Source organism: Carassius gibelio, chromosome A24 (genome assembly GCF_023724105.1).
Source record: "Carassius gibelio isolate Cgi1373 ecotype wild population from Czech Republic chromosome A24, carGib1.2-hapl.c, whole genome shotgun sequence".
Lineage (NCBI taxonomy): Eukaryota > Metazoa > Chordata > Actinopteri > Cypriniformes > Cyprinidae > Carassius > Carassius gibelio.
The window spans coordinates 12,808,097-12,824,249 of record NC_068394.1 but is presented as its reverse complement, the minus strand read 5'-3'; the positions used below and the strand labels follow the sequence as shown (position 1 = coordinate 12,824,249).

The following is a 16,153-nucleotide window of genomic DNA, read 5'->3' as shown; positions in this document are numbered from 1 at the left end:
TTTTATCCTGGGTTTATGAATCCTTTAAAACTCATTTAAAATAAACTTCACTCTTGTATCATTCAGTATTTCAGAACAGGGTGGAGGACCCATGATTGTTGGCTATGGGGGAGAAGTTTTGCTCTTTTTTTTTTTTTTTTTTTAGTAAATTAAGCTTTCTTTTCAATATGGTGTACATGGATGGGTTTACAGCACACTAGCTACAGAAAAATAAGCATAAAATAAGTTTTTCATGGTGAGCTCTATAGATTTTGCCATAGTTTGTAAAGACCAATAGATGCAGTTAATTTTAACAATGTAGATTTGAATAGTTTCAGAATACATTCAGGAATATCAAAAATTACATTTACTGCCATTTTATGAGATATATATTCCATCATCTTTTCTATGCTCACAACCCTGATATTCACTGTATAATTAATGTTCAATGTATATTTGTGAATATTAACCCTATAAAGCCTACTGTATCATATTTGATACATGAATTTTCTACAATATCAACATGATCAAAACTTTGCTGTAGAACCTGCAATATACTATAATATTGTACAGTATACTGCATATACTCACAATCTACTACATTCCGTCTGATTGATAGTTAATACTTTTTACTTTTTTAATATGTAAAGGCCACCTAAAATCCATCTAAAATGTAAGATTTTTATAAAATGTAAGATTTTTATAAATTGTAAGTAGAACTCCTATACTGTTTTAATATTTCAATATTTTTGTTTTTGTTTTTTCTGTGTCAATTTCGTAAAGTTTATATTCACATTGAATCTTACGTGATAATATCCTTTTTGAAACAGAAATGGATTCTGTAAATGTGAGGTTTATGGCATATTGAATGAAGTGAAGCGATAATTGTGTATCAGTGTAATCTTTTTTATGGAATGACAGTTTATTGCATTTGATGTTATGTAAGAAAATCGAATGATGCACGTAGCAAACTTTGATTTAGAGTAGTATTTATTCAGTCAGCTCATGTCAAAACATGCACACATTCAATGACTGAGACTTGCCTGTGTTCTTTGGTCCGGATCCTTCAACCTTAGCTCAACCTGAATCATGTCAAACATATTCCACCGATAAAAGGCTAAATAAAAATTAAAAAGGCGAAATAAAAATTAATCTTTCGTTACATAACCAGTACAAGTAAAAAATTATGGCACTGGAGCTGTCCTTAAAGACATAGCTGATATCTTTGCTCAAAATCATTTTATATTATGTAGTATATATATATATATATATATATATATATATATATATATATATATATATATATATATATATATATATATATCGAATTCATAATATTGTCTTGTTTGAACAGAAAAAAAATAATCTAAAAGGCATTTTGGGACATATCTTGTAAACATTAAATAGAGTTTTTAGCTTCTACTGTAAAATAAAATAAGGCACCTAGGTACTGATACCACTGATGGTGAACTTTTTGGTTTTGTGTTTCTCAGGTACAGCGTCCACTTCAGTGCAAAAGTCACATTAAAACAGTCCCCTCTACCTCAACCCATCCTATTCTTTACATCTACTCAACATCAGTGTAATGTAGCATCTGTTCAGTTCCTCACTCTCTCCTCCAGCGCCCTCAGCTCTCCTTCCACTTGTGCAGGTAGATCAGCTCCAACCTGCTGGGTGAAGTAGGTCCGAAGCTCCTGTGTTTCCTTCTGCCAGAAGGGTTTGGGCAGGTCAAAGAGGGCGCCCATATCGATGTTCCCACCCAGGCCTTCTGTGTTTATGGCACCGTTTTGTGGAATCCATCCCACAATGCTTTTGGTGGCAGCTTCCTCTTCACTGGTACGGCCGCATCGTTTGAAGATCCACTCGAGGACGCGGGCGTTTTCTCCAAACCCTGGCCACAGGAAAGAGCCGGTCTTCTGATCTTTCCGGAACCAGTTGACGTGGAAGATCTTGGGGAGTTTGGTGGGGCCCTTGCGTGTCTCCATACTCAACCAGTGGGCCAGGTAGTCGCCGAAGTTGTAGCCGAAGAAAGGACGCATAGCAAAGGGGTCATGCATGATTACTTTACCTAAAGAAAATGAGCCATATATATTATATTCTTTTTTTAATCAGTAAAAGATTTTAGCTCAGTTTATCACTAAGTGCTTAAATGTAGCGTACACTTTTGTGTACTGTTTCTCATCTGGAGAAATAAAAGTTTGTACCTTTATGTTCAGCAGCAGCTGTGGATTCGGATCTCATGGCTGCACCCACAAACACACCATGACGCCAATTAAATGACTCGTACACCAAAGGCACACCTTGGAAAACAGACAGGTACATTTTGAGATATAATGTATCAAATATGTACAGTATATATATAGTACTGTTAGAGTTTGAGATGTGTAAGGTTTTTTTATGTTCAACAAGGCTACATTTATTTAATTAAAAATGCAATAATAGCCACAATATTTTGAAATATTATTATTATTAAAAAATAACTGGTTTCGGTTTTTAATTTATTAAAATGGAATTAATTCCTGTAATGGCAAAGCACAGCATTTTATTTGTAAATATATAAATGTCTTAACTCTAACCTTTGATCTCAATTTAATGCATCCTTACTGTTTACTGTAAGAATGATAACTATATGATAACTAGTAAGAAATAATGATGAATAGCTTCCACACCAACATATAATGAAACTCTGCAGTTTGTTTTGTGCCACTTTAAATGCTTGAGCTCTTTAAAGCAGGATGGATTCTGATTGGCTGTCAATGTTATCATTCATCAGCTTTAAATGCTATTCTTTTAAATTCCGAAAGGTTTTAAAACTATATATTTTTTCATTATTGTAATAATTATTGTCCTTGGTGTGAGCCAGTGTTATTTTAGTATCAAGATACTATTCTAGTTTTTAGTAATATTTTGATTAAGTTTTTATTTTTATATTTTCCATTTTGTTTTGTTTTTGTCATTTTTACTTAATGTGTATTTTATTTCAGGTAAAACAAAAATAATAAATACATGATTTTAGTTCATTGTGAACAGGCCTCAAAAGTATTGGAGTTCTTAAATAATATGTCAATTTTATATAGACAATTTTGATTAAGTGATACCACCCACCTTCTGGTCTTCTGCCACCAAATACAATGGCATCAATGGGGACGCCCTCGTCACTTTCCCAGAGTGGGTCTATGATGGGGCACTGGCCAGCCGGGGCACAAAACCTGGAGTTCGGGTGAGCACACAGTGTAGAATCACCTGAGAAACACAACACCATGCCACAGATGGTGTACATATACAGTAAATCATTTAATTTAGTATACGAATAAATTATATTTATATATTTATATTTGTTATGTATATATTTGTAAAAAGTTTTTTTTCTATTTATAAATGTTTCTAAGAATTTTTGTTTATATTTTGTAAAAAATGTGTTTGCTAAACAGTGATCTTACCATACTTCCAGGATTTCTTATGCCAGTCTGTGAGTTGGATTCCCGGAGCAGGTGGTTCCAGACCCTCCCACCAAACACCCCCATCGCTGGTCTCTCCCACGTTAGTGAACACCGTGTTCCTGGAGATTGTTGCCATGGCATGAGGGTTTGTCTTCATGGACGTCCCGGGGGCAACTCCAAAGAAACCATTCTCTGGATTAATAGCTCTGAGTTTACCTGGTGAAGAGAATCTAAATTAACCACTTTGTCTGGTAAAAACATCTATTTCTAACCATAAACAACAGTATTCCAATCAACACTATATGGCAAAACTGTTTCTCAGCCACTACAGTAGGTGTTTTGTTTACTGAAAGCCATGTGCTTATTTCAGTTTTAATTAGTTCTGTTCTGCTGCCAAATATAAATGCTAAAATAAAAGATATGGTGTCATCTCCTTGCTGCCCATAAACCCTTATATCATGCTGTGTTGTCAGATGCATGTGTGGTCTAGAACAAGTCTTATTTCTCACCCTGACTGTCAAACTTCATCCAGGCGATGTCATCGCCCACACACTCAACCTTCCAGCCTGGTAGTGATGGTTTCATCATGGCAAGGTTCGTTTTCCCACAAGCGCTCGGGAATGCTGCTGCAATGTAACGTTTTACACCCTGAGGATTTGTGATTCCGAGAATCTGGTGGAGAAAGAAACAGGGATGTCTATCAACATCGTGTTTGCAAATGATGACTCTAAAAGAGTAGTACAAAAGTACGATGCATAGTCACTTGATCAATGTGGCTAACATATAATATATATAAGGCTGTAAACATTCTGTATGATGTCCCGTACCAGCATGTGTTCAGCCAACCAGCCTTCGTCTTTGGCAATGCGTGAGGCGATACGAAGGGCAAAGCACTTCTTTCCAAGGAGCGAGTTTCCACCGTAACCGCTGCCGAAGGACAGGATCTGTCTGGTGTCAGGAAGATGTGAGATCAACACCTTGTCCGGGTTACAAGGCCAGCTGTTTACTAAAGGAGCTGTGCGAGAAAAACGGAGAAAAGGTAAGATAGTGACGAGAAAATAAAAAAATACCGTATTTTTCTTACTATACGTCCCACGTAAGTCGCATTAGTCCAAAAATACGTCATTACGAGGAAAAAAACATATAAGTCACACTGGACTATAAGCATGCATTTAGAACCAAGAACCAAGAGAAAACATTACCGTCTCCAGCCGCCAGAGGGCGCTCTATGATGCTCAGTGTAGGCTACAGGAGAACTGAGCGGTATAGAGCGCCCTCTCGCAGCTGTAGACGGTAATGTTTTCTTTTGGTTCATTTCTCTCGGTTCATGTCAAATTAATTTTGATAAGTCGCACCTGACTATAAGTCACAGGACCAGACAAACTATGAAAAAAGTGCGACTTATAGTCCGGAAAATACGGTATATAGTACAGTTAAAAGGTTTTTTATTTTATTTTTATAAACTCATATTTTTATTCAGTAAGGATACAACACATTGATCAGACATGACAGTAAAGGCATTTATAATGTTACAAAATAGTTATATTTCAATTAAATGCTGTTCTTTTAAACATTCAATTCATCAAAAAATCCAATACGAAATGTATCATGGTTTCCAAAAAAAATATTAAGCAGCACTGTTTTAAACACTGATAATAACAAGTAATGATACTTGAGCAGCAAATCAGCATATATTGGACTGATTTCTGAAGGATCAGTTGACATTGGAGACTGGAGGAATTATTTTGATTATTCAGCTTTGCCATCAGTTTCGCCACATTAAATTTGAAAAAAAAATTGTTTAAATTGTAGTAATATTTCACAATGGAGCTATGAACAAATAAATACAGCCTCGGTGAGCATGAGACTTCTTTTGAAAAGAAATAATCTTACTGACCCCAAACTTTTGAAAGGTAGAGTATTAAGCCAAATAATACTGTACATAAACAATATATGGCACATAAAGTGACACAATGGTTGATTTGAAGGAACTGGTGAAAATTAAGAGTTTCATTTGATCGATTGAATCGCATTTACATTTAATCTGATATTATTATGAATTAAGGTACCTTTGAGTGGTATAGGTCGGCCCACAGAGTGCTGGCAGCGCACAAACTCCGCCCCCTCAGCTAGTTTCTCCAGCACAGGTGTCCCCATGCGTGTCATGATGCCCATGCTGGCCACCACATATGGTGAATCAGTCACCTGAACGCCAAACTTAGCGAGAGAAGAGTTCACAGGGCCCATACTGAAGGGGATAACATACATAGTGCGTCCTACAGAGGGACAGAAAGACACAAAAACACAAGAGATGTTTTGGGCATCGCAAACTATCTTACATCAGTGTGTGGACTGATGGACAATTTGATGGGTATTTGTATTTTAAAATAATATTTTAATTAAATGTATGCATTTAGCAGATGCTTTTATCCAAAGCGACTTACAGTGCATTCAGACTATCAATTTTTCCCTATCATGTGTTCCCGGGGAATCGATTCCCCACCTTGCGCTTGATAGCGCAGTGCTTTACCAATTGAGCTACAGGAACACTAATATTTCAATTAATATTTCAGGTTAAATACTAATGAAATTCTACTAAAAGGATTCTGTGCATTTAACAAAATGGAAGTTTAAATTTTTAGAACAAACTTGACATTTAAATATACTTCAGTTTATATAATATTCAAATTCAATATTTTATACAATTCTAAATAATATATAAAATAATATTGAAATCTATTTATATAATATAAATAATATTTATAATATTCTTTTATATCATTATTTTAACATTTAAATAAAAAAGGCAATTTAGATTTTTATTTAAGACACATTTTCCATAACTTTCATATTTTAACTATTTGACAGGTTTCAGCTATTGTTCAGTGGTTTGAGTAACACACACCTGCCATGCATCCAGGGAAGCGTTCCTCTCTGGCTTTCTGAAAGACCTCCTCACTCATCCAGCTGCCCAGCTGGGACTTGGCACCTCCGGTGGGAATGGGAATAGTGTCTCTTTGGTCCTTAGTGACAATCACAGTTTTACTCTCCACGCGAGCCACGTCTTTAGGGTCAGTACGTGCTATCCAGCTGCACACAGAAAAAAAGTAGATATCTTAATCAGGACTAAGGTGATTTAAATAATTCGTATTATCATCAAGATGGGTTAAAAAAACAAATTATAAGACTAGAAAAGAAGGTACCGTAATTACCAGTTTTCATATTTGGTGAGTTTCTTCACCATGCCATCTTTCTCTAAGTTGGCCAGGATGTCTGCTGCCTCCTCTGGAGTGCCAGTGACCACGTGCACTTTAGACGGTTTACATTCGGTCACAGCGCCCGACACAAACTCAGCCACTGATGGGGGCAGAGAGGGGATGGAGGCGAGTGACCGCACGCCCACTGAAGCTGTACTGATGGCACTTCGCCTGCGTGGACACACAAGCAAACATTGGTACAAAACACGAGACAAACAATGGTTTATTCTGCCATAACTTTGTTTAAAAATGATCCATTAATGGAGTAAAAACAGGCTGAACATACTGTATCTGAAATGTAAGTTACTCAATATTAACTGCTTGTTTATTGAACTAGACTTCTATTATAAACAATAATTGTAAAAAACATTTATTAAAAAAGTGTGTCCTCACAACGGCATCATCTGAATTGGTATCCACTAGGGCTGGGATAAACGATTATTTTTTAAACGATTAATCTAGCGATTATTTTTTCGATGTATCGATTAATCTAAAGATCAATGCAGAAAAACCCCTGGATTGGTTATATAACGTTGGACAGAATGTTGATCCGGCCAACGCGTATATTCAGTGCACATAAGGTAAACATTTAGCAAACGTTTTTTAGAGGAATAAAAACAGGTCGACGAATCGATGCGCATATTTTGCGTCAACGTATTTTTTGCGTCGACGTCATTGATGGCCTTGACGCGTTGTCCCAGCCCTAGTATCCACCTTTGTATTACAACAAGAAAGTAAGTTACTTCCGGTGAATGTGCCAGTCTTCTGATTTGTTAGCTTGATAACAAGAATAACACAGTCCATTAAAACGGTGAACAGCAAAAGTATTTATGTTACAAACCAGTGTGCTTATGATTACCGTACTAATATGATAACAAATAACAGTTTGCACTATCAAGCAAAATACTGTATGGACTGTTTTGGAAGGTGAAATAAGGAAGTCTGTTAGCGCACTTATGGTTGAAAATAAGGTGGATGATATAAAGCCAACTCAGTTTAAGGTCTAACCTGAAGACTGTAGATAATGTGTTAAGTAGATGGATCTGTGTGATCCATGACATGTATGTCAGTATGAATATTGCATCATAACTAATAAATGTACTTGATCTGTGATCTGTGACCGTAACTGAAAGATAAGTGATTGAGAAGCTGCAAATCTGCAAGACTTTGGAAAGAAATGCACAACATGTATACCAATACAGTAAAACAACAACAAAACAATTTTCATTCAGAAATTGCTAGTAAACATTTCATAAACAATTAGTAAGTATAATTTTATTGCTGTAGCACTCTTTTTTTGTAGCTACAATACGCAACGTGCTTTACACAATATAAAAAAAAAAAAATCATAAAAGATACATTTATGTTGAGCTATACACAATATATAATAAAGAAAAAAGATAAAACGCAAAAATATTCAAAAACATCACAAAATATTAAAAGCACATCTATACAGGTATGTTTTCAAGTGTCATTTAAAAACAGACACACATTCAGATGATCTAAATCCACTGACAAACTGTTCTATAGATTTGAAGTCATCACTGCAAATGCCCCTATCTCCTTTTGTTTTACATATAGTTCTTGAAACTGCCAGCAATTCATTAAAAGAAGATCTCCCTGTTTTATACAGTCTCAGAAGCTCAGTTAAATACAAAGGTGCCAAACGTGCTCCAAAAAGGAGCTAAAACTGTTTTTATGAGGTGGCTAATTCATATGAATTTGTACACCTCATTTGTACAAATTCATACGATTTGTGCTAAATCGTACGTATTTTACGAGTTGCACAATTCGTATGAATTTGTATGAATGACTACACCTCCACCCATAAACCTACCCATCACCTGAAAATTTTCATCTGCCCTCATCCAACCGGCCAGGGGTGCGTTTCCCAAAACCATATTACCTGTTAGCAACTTAGTTGGTTGGCAATGGGAAATTGCATTGTAACCAACAAAGTTACTAACTTAGTTAGCAACTATGGTTTTGGGAAACGCAACCCAGAGCTTGAGAATTGAAGAATAAATTACATTTATTTATTTAGCAGACACTTTTATACAAAGCGACTTACAAATGAGGACAGTGGAAGCAATCAAAAACAACAAAAAGAAATATAAGTGCTATAACAAGTCTCAGATTACCACAGTACACGTAGCATGGGGGTTTAAATAATATAAAAAAATTAAAACAAAACAGAATAAAAAAAAGATTAAAGCAAGCTAGTGTTAGAGGTCTTTATACACACACACACACTCACGACTGCATAATAAATGAAAAGAAAATTTAACAAAAAGATTAGGTAGTTTGATTTTTTTTTAAAGAATAGAATTAGAATAGTGAGTGTTAAAGTTAGAGGGTCAAATAAAGATGGAAGAGATGGGTTTTAAAGGTGCCATCTGTAATGTTTGGCAAAAAAAATCAAGTCATACTCCACATTCCATACCAGATGGGGGCAGTATGCCTCAATAAAGTGAATTGGTCTACTCTAGAGTAACAAACGAGAAATGGCATAGTCTCTATGCTCCACCCCTACTTTCACAACAACACTACAGCCATAGCCGAAGCCATAACGCTGCAGAAAGATTTGTGAGCGCTCAGACGCTCTGACGTAGATCGAATGCTTATTTTGTATTTAAAGCGGCCGCAAAGCAAACAAGCTTGTTGATCTCGTGCAGACTAACCACAAGGAGTTATAACCTCATTAAATATTGTTGTGGACGAAATATTAGGATCCTTTACTTAAAATGAACAATCTCAGACACCTTGGTCCACGTATCACTTTTAATTTATTTTTTTATGTCCCTGTAGGCAAACAGGGACACATCATAGATTAATACAAACGCTAAACAGCAATAATCAACCTGTCCTTTATTCTGCTTGAGAACTAATGTGCCAACTCAAGCATTCACCGTGAGACACACGCAATTGACTCTTTTCACATGCTTTCACGCCACACATCAATTTTTTCACGCACAGAAAAACCACGAAGCAAAGAGGACACGGAGACCAACAGACTAGACAGAGCAGGTTAGTTATGATACATAGGGCTGTGCAAAAAATCGAATGCGATTTTCATGCACCTCTCATCAGTAAAGACGCTCCTGTAATTAGAAGTATATCTCCAGCATGTGCATTCAGATCAGGGTTGCCAGGTTTTCACAACATATCCTGCCCAGTTGCTTCTTAAAACTAGTCCAAAACTAGCCCAATCGCGTTTCCGGGAGGTTCCCCGATAAAAATTGCTTCCCGGGGTTAAAATATAAATTTTTGGGAAGGATTTCCCTGGTAAAATTAGCATTTTAGGGGCTAAATATCACGTTATTGGTATTGGGATTGCTTCAAACTGCGGACATGAAAAACAACCGCAGACTTGGCAACACTGGTTCAGGTGGAGCGGCAGTTACTACACAGAGCCGTAGTCTACTGACAACTAACACAAAATCGCTTTCAAAATCGACAAAGAATCGCCTGCGATTTTAACATCGATGTTGTGTAGATTGTCAGTGAATTACGGCTCTGTGTAGTAAATGCCAACCAGTGTTGCCAAGTCTGTGGTGGTTGTTTTTCATGTCCGCTGGTCACAGCGACCCCAATACAAATAACGTGATATTTAGCCCCTAAAATGCGAATTATACCAAGGCAACCCTGCTAAAAAAACTATATTTTAACCCCGGGAAGCAATGTTTTATCGGGGAACCTTCTGGAAGCGAGATTGGGCTAGTTTTGAGAAGCTGGTCAGGAAACTGGGCAGGATTTGTTGTGAAAACCTGGCAATCCTGATCTGAACACACGTGCTGGAGATATACTCCTAATTACAGGAGCGTCTTTACTGATGAGATGTACATGAGTAAAGACATGCGCAGCCCTATATAATAAAATGGGTAACTTTAAGTTATAGCTAGCTAATTATCAAACGCAGCTACGGTTAGCCATCGCTAACATTAGCACGTTTATCGAACAGCCTTCGATACATTTCTATGTTATAACTTCCCGAAAACAAATACACAAACATATAAAACAAACTTCTAGCGAAATACTAACAGCATCTAACTTGCAAGTTCGGAGTCGAACATCATTTCTTTCAGGTCCATCAGTTGTCTCCAGCGATTAAAAGCAGTGCCGATGTTTACTCTGGTATTCTTATCGGATTTGATTTGTGATTCCAAGCGCGGTTGTTTCCCTGTAGCGGGTGTTGGTCTCTTGCCAAGGGCTTCAGCTATCCTTCCGCTCTTCTCCTTGAACTGAAAATAGTGGGCTGTACTTTCCACACGATTGACATCAGGTTCAAGTACACGCCCACAAGCCCTGCGAGTTATTCATGTATTGCAGGTTAGCTGGTGGATATGTTGCCCGCATACCGCCTCCCACGACCGAAACTGGTATTACAACACCTGTCGGGCCGGGGCTAGTAATGCTAATGCTAATTAAGGTTGATATCTCTGTAGCACTATAACTTGACATTTTTGTAATGACATCATCGCCCTTATTTCTTCTCATTCTTTTGATGCGTGTAGGTCATGTTATGGATATTTTTACCTCAATTTCTGCATATGGCACCTTTAAGCCGATTCTTGAAGATGACTAAGGACTCAGCTGCTTGGATTAAGTTTGGGAGGTCATTCCACCAGGAGGGAACATTTAATTTAAAAGTCCGTAAAAGTGACTTTGTGCTTCTTTGTGATGGCACAATCAAGCGATGTTCACTTTTAAGAACACAAGCTTCTAGAGGGCACATAAATCTGAAGTAATTAATTTAGGTAAAGGGCAGCAGAGCCAGTGGTAGTTTTGTAGGCAAACATCAATGCGTTGAATTTTATGCGAGTAGCTATTGGAAGCCAGTGTAAATTAATAAACAGAGGTGTGACGTGTATTCTTTTTGGCTCATTAAAAATTTATCTTGCTGCTGCGTCCTTAATTAATTGTTAAGGTTTGATAGAATTGTCTGGAAGACCAGCCTGGACAGAACAAGAGCTTGAACAAGGAGTTGTGCAGCATGTTCTGAAAGAAAGGGCCTGATCTTCTTGATGTTGAATAAAGCAAATCTGCAGGATCGGACAGTTTTAGCAATGTAGTCTGAGAAAGTCAGCTGATCATCAATCATAACTCCAAGGCTTCTAGCTGTTTTTGAAGGAGTTATGGTTGATGTGCCTAACTTGATGGTGAAATTGTGATGAAACGATGGGTTTGCTGGAATCACAAGCAGTTCTGACTTGGCAAGGTTGAGTTGAAGGTGATGATCAAGAAATGTATGTTAGACATGCTGAGATGCAAATAGCTACCATCGGATCATCAGGATGGAATGAGATATATATTGCGATATGAAATCTAATCTATTTTTTTCTTACAAACAAAAATGGCATGAGCACACTTACATTCTCATTTTAAATGATTTAAACATCAGAGTATTATTTAAATTAGAGTAAATTATTTTGTTTTGTAACTTTGTAACTTTAGGATATGGTTTGAATTGTTAACATATTAACTAACATGAACTTACCACGAGCAATACTTTTGTTACAGTATTTTTTAATCTTTGTTTATCTTAGTTTACAGCTTTTCATTGTTTGGTAATGTTACTTCACAGTGCATTAACTATGTTAACAAATACCATACAACTTTTGATTTCTACAATGAAGGCTATAGCCTAAATGTTGAAATTAACAATGTTGTAGAAGTGCAGTTTAGTTATAGTAAATGTTAAATAATGAAGTTAAATAGTTGAATAAATATAACATTATTGTAAAGTGTTACAGATTTTTTTTATAAACCAGTTCATACGTCTCGTGAGTTCAGTGTTGGACAGGTCAGTTGTTTAAACCATTCATTAAATTGAATCGGTTCAAAGGAATCATTAGTTCGCGAATCAGACGTGTACAGCATGCGTTGTGTAATTATCTCTACAGTTTAGGATATCGCGGAATCGTACATCGCGATATCGATGCTTAAACGACACATCGTGCAGCCCTAGTGTCATCAGCATTACAGTGGTATGAAAAGCCATGTTTCTGAATGACAGAACCTAATTATGCCATGTAGACAGAGAAGAGAAGTGCTCCAAGAACTGAGCCCTGAGGCACCCCAGTAGTTAGATGTTGTGAATATAAATATGAATAAAAAATAAATATAATTTACAACAAGTAGTTTGTTGAGCTTTTAATTTACTATATTAAGCAAAGGGCAATGCTTTGACCCCCATGGAATGCACAAACTGATAGAATGCAAACCATCTCAATAAACTGGATAAAATACATAATAGAGGAAAACATAAAAAAATTAAAGAATGATGAAGAGAAATAGAGAAATATAAAGCAAGAAAAACCCAAGTTCATTGAACAAACAAAGCAGCAAAAACAAAAACAAAAACTTTTTGTTCTTGTTATTCAATCATCTGCTTTCTAAACTAACATATGGGTCAAAAATCATCTGAGACCATCTTGTCATTCTTTAACAGTGCTGGTGAACTGAGCGCTGTCAGCATGTTCCCTGCAAAGTGAACCCAAAACCTTTGCGCTGCTAACACAATGCTCTATCACTTAGAGCCACAGGAATACTTGCCCACACTCTCTCCCCCATAATTCCCCTCTATAGTCTCTGAGTCTGTCACCATTTTGACCCCATGATCCCTGACATTCATCAATACCCACTGAGCTTTGAACCATCAATTATCGTAGGATGTTAGCCAAGCCCCACATGAATGGACCAATCAGAAGACCTCCTTGGCATTCACTCCCCTCCCCTCAGATTCTTGTTAAAAAGGGTATGGCCTCTTCAAGCACACTATGTTCATGCATGAACACATAGCACACGTAACAATTTGAGAAATGTGTGAAATAATAGAACACATAATATGCATTAGAACTATACCTCAAGGCCAAGGGTGTTTCAGGGCAAAAAAAACACCTGTTAAACAAGTGAGTAGACTTTTAACATAAAACACACACACATATACATCTCACTACCAATCAGTTCCTGGTATCGTGCATTTGTAGGGTAAAGTTTAGCTAGTAGAGACTTTCACACTGTGCATATTTACTTGAAGTCCTGTGCTCATGTAATCACCCATTCTGGTGAGAAATAGACAGAGCAGATATAGATGCAATAAAATGGGTTTTATGAATATGTTTTGTTCAACATCATTACATGGCGAAATTTGATATGGAATCATATTATTGATTCCACATTCATATTATTGATTTCACATATGACTCAAAAATGCTTGTTGTGACTGCTTTGTGTGGTCAAAGGGGATGGTTATTTGTTCATTCATAACCTGTTTTTTCAGACTCTGTATACACAGTGAGTCTCTCAATACTTCTCTATATGACTTACATTGCTGCATTCCTGTATGTGACACAGTCAATAGCACTAGTTTTAGTCTAATAGTGACATGTAATATGTGGCAAATCTCATTATTTGGCAATACCAGACTGCAGGACTCTGGAGTATTATAATTTACTCTGTATTACTGTATAACTCTATCAAACATTGTGCTGCATTATTGCAGACTATTGTAGTTTAGTACCCCACTAAAACAAGGGAGGTGAACCTGTAATTGTACAAAGTGTTGACAAATGTTTTTTTATAGAACAGGTCTGTTTAAATATCTAATCTAACAAGAAACTATACAAGGATGTTTACCTATAAGGTGGTAGTGATACGGTGTATTCAATTCTCTGTTTTGCTCAGTTTTAGCGACCAGAAAATACAATTTATGATCTGAATATTAAGGTAATATCTATCTATCTATCTATCTATCTATCTATCTATCTATCTATCTATCTATCTATCTATCTATCAATCGTTTGTGTGTTTTGCAGATTTTTCACCAAATTATCTAACATGAATACATGGGGTTAATATATATAAATATTAATTTCCCATATATATATATATATATATATATATATATATATATATATATATATATATATATATATATATATATATATAAATTAGAAATAAAATGTTTATTAGTTTAAATATGTATAAAAGACACTAACCTCCTTAGTACTCCAAGCAACAGGCAGGACATCTTTGAGGTGGAGAAAACAACTGAAATTATGACTTTAGAGAAAAAAAATAAAGCTATCACTAAAATAAAGCAATCCGAGAGGGTGGTTGCTCCTCTTCAGTCCTCTACACCTCTCAGGTCAGATTACCTCTTGAGGTAGACTAGAGTCAAGTAGGACCCTTGCACTGTAACACGTGTATCTTATCATCAGCTGATCCCACCCTCAGCTCAGATCCTGCACTAATAATGACGCTCCTCTCCCTAAGAACCAGCCTTAAGTGTTTAAATTATAAATAAAACTTTGCACTGGCAAACTACCTAGACGATTAACTTATTTATAGCTTATTTTAAGTTTAATATTTCCCACTTCTTGTATTATATGCGTGAGCTTCCAATAAAACACGACAAAGTGGGAACACTAGCTGTTGCATGTCAATCATAAAGCTCTTGATTGACGCTGCTGTGAATCGCGAGGATTCAGATCAGTTCGCTGTCTGCTGGATGACGCAAGCGCGCGCGCTGGTTCCTGAAGGCTATCTGATTCTTCAAAGGAGTCACAGCGCTCCGTCCCTCATTCCTGTTCGATGCTGGTTGCAAAACACAGCTTAGCAAAGTCGTGTAGAAGTGAATGCTGTTTTTAAAGCTTTTTTTGCGAGCAATGAGGTCACGTGAGCATCACCTTCGTGTCAGGTCAGCAGATGTTGGTAAAGTTGAGTCTGGACACTGTAGGCGGAGTTACTGGCTCTCTGTGACGTCGCTCCATTCATCATCATTTTTTTTATTTTTATTATTATTATTTTTTTAAGCCTTTAATGCTCATTAAGGCTCCATTTATTTGAAGAAAACAGTTTTCACAAAGTTCTGAAACATTATTACAATTAAAAAATTAAACTTTACATTTTAAAATGCAATTTATTTATTGTGATTGCAAAGCTGACTTTCTATATCAAACATCACACAATCCTTCAGAAATCATTCTAAGGTGATCTGTTGCTCCAGAAACATTTTTCCAAATACCAATTAGATGATTTCTGAAAATTCAGCTTTGCATCACAGGAATAAATTAGAGGTTAAAATGTATTTTTTTTAAAAATTAAATTGTAATAATTCACGATATTACTATATTTTTGATCAAATAAATGCAGCCTTCTTTCAAAAAGAATAAAAACATATTAAGTGTAAGATGTTAATTCTTAAAAAGTAAAACGACTCTTTTAACTGATAAATGTATTTAAAATAAATAAATGATCATTAATTATTAGTCTTTGTGAGAAAATTCAAAGATAATTAAAATGCAAATTCCACCACAGTATCTAAACACTTTTTGGACCCACTGTAATGTTTATTTGTCAGTGCTCACTCAAACCATGGTAAACAGAAAAGTCTCCATTGCACTGACTGTGACCACTGAGTGAGAACGTGAGAGAGGACATGAACATAAACAGGCTAAAGATCAGTGTTTGTGT

The 16,153-nt window shown here is 36.1% G+C and overlaps 1 protein-coding gene across 2 annotated transcripts; it reads right to left on the bottom strand.

Annotated features, from left to right (window-relative positions):
* Positions 1 to 1,248: 1,248 nt before the first annotated feature.
* On the bottom strand, positions 1,249 to 15,328 carry LOC127946541 (phosphoenolpyruvate carboxykinase, cytosolic [GTP]). 2 transcript variants are annotated; one of them, XR_008151116.1, is made up of 11 exons: positions 14,677 to 15,328; positions 6,632 to 6,847; positions 6,325 to 6,509; positions 5,489 to 5,695; positions 4,247 to 4,434; positions 3,929 to 4,091; positions 3,420 to 3,635; positions 3,085 to 3,222; positions 2,184 to 2,279; positions 1,437 to 2,047; positions 1,249 to 1,395 (listed from the first exon to the last, which is right to left on the bottom strand). XR_008151116.1 is itself a non-coding variant. In XM_052543190.1 (10 exons), exons 1-10 carry the CDS (start codon positions 14,706 to 14,708, stop codon positions 1,578 to 1,580), a joined length of 1,911 nt encoding a protein of 636 aa, XP_052399150.1. In that variant the 5' UTR covers positions 14,709 to 15,328; the 3' UTR covers positions 1,249 to 1,577. The 2 variants fall into 2 exon arrangements, 1 of the variants encoding a protein (XP_052399150.1); XM_052543190.1 differs by having other exon boundaries at positions 1,249 to 2,047.
* Positions 15,329 to 16,153: the final 825 nt, after the last annotated feature.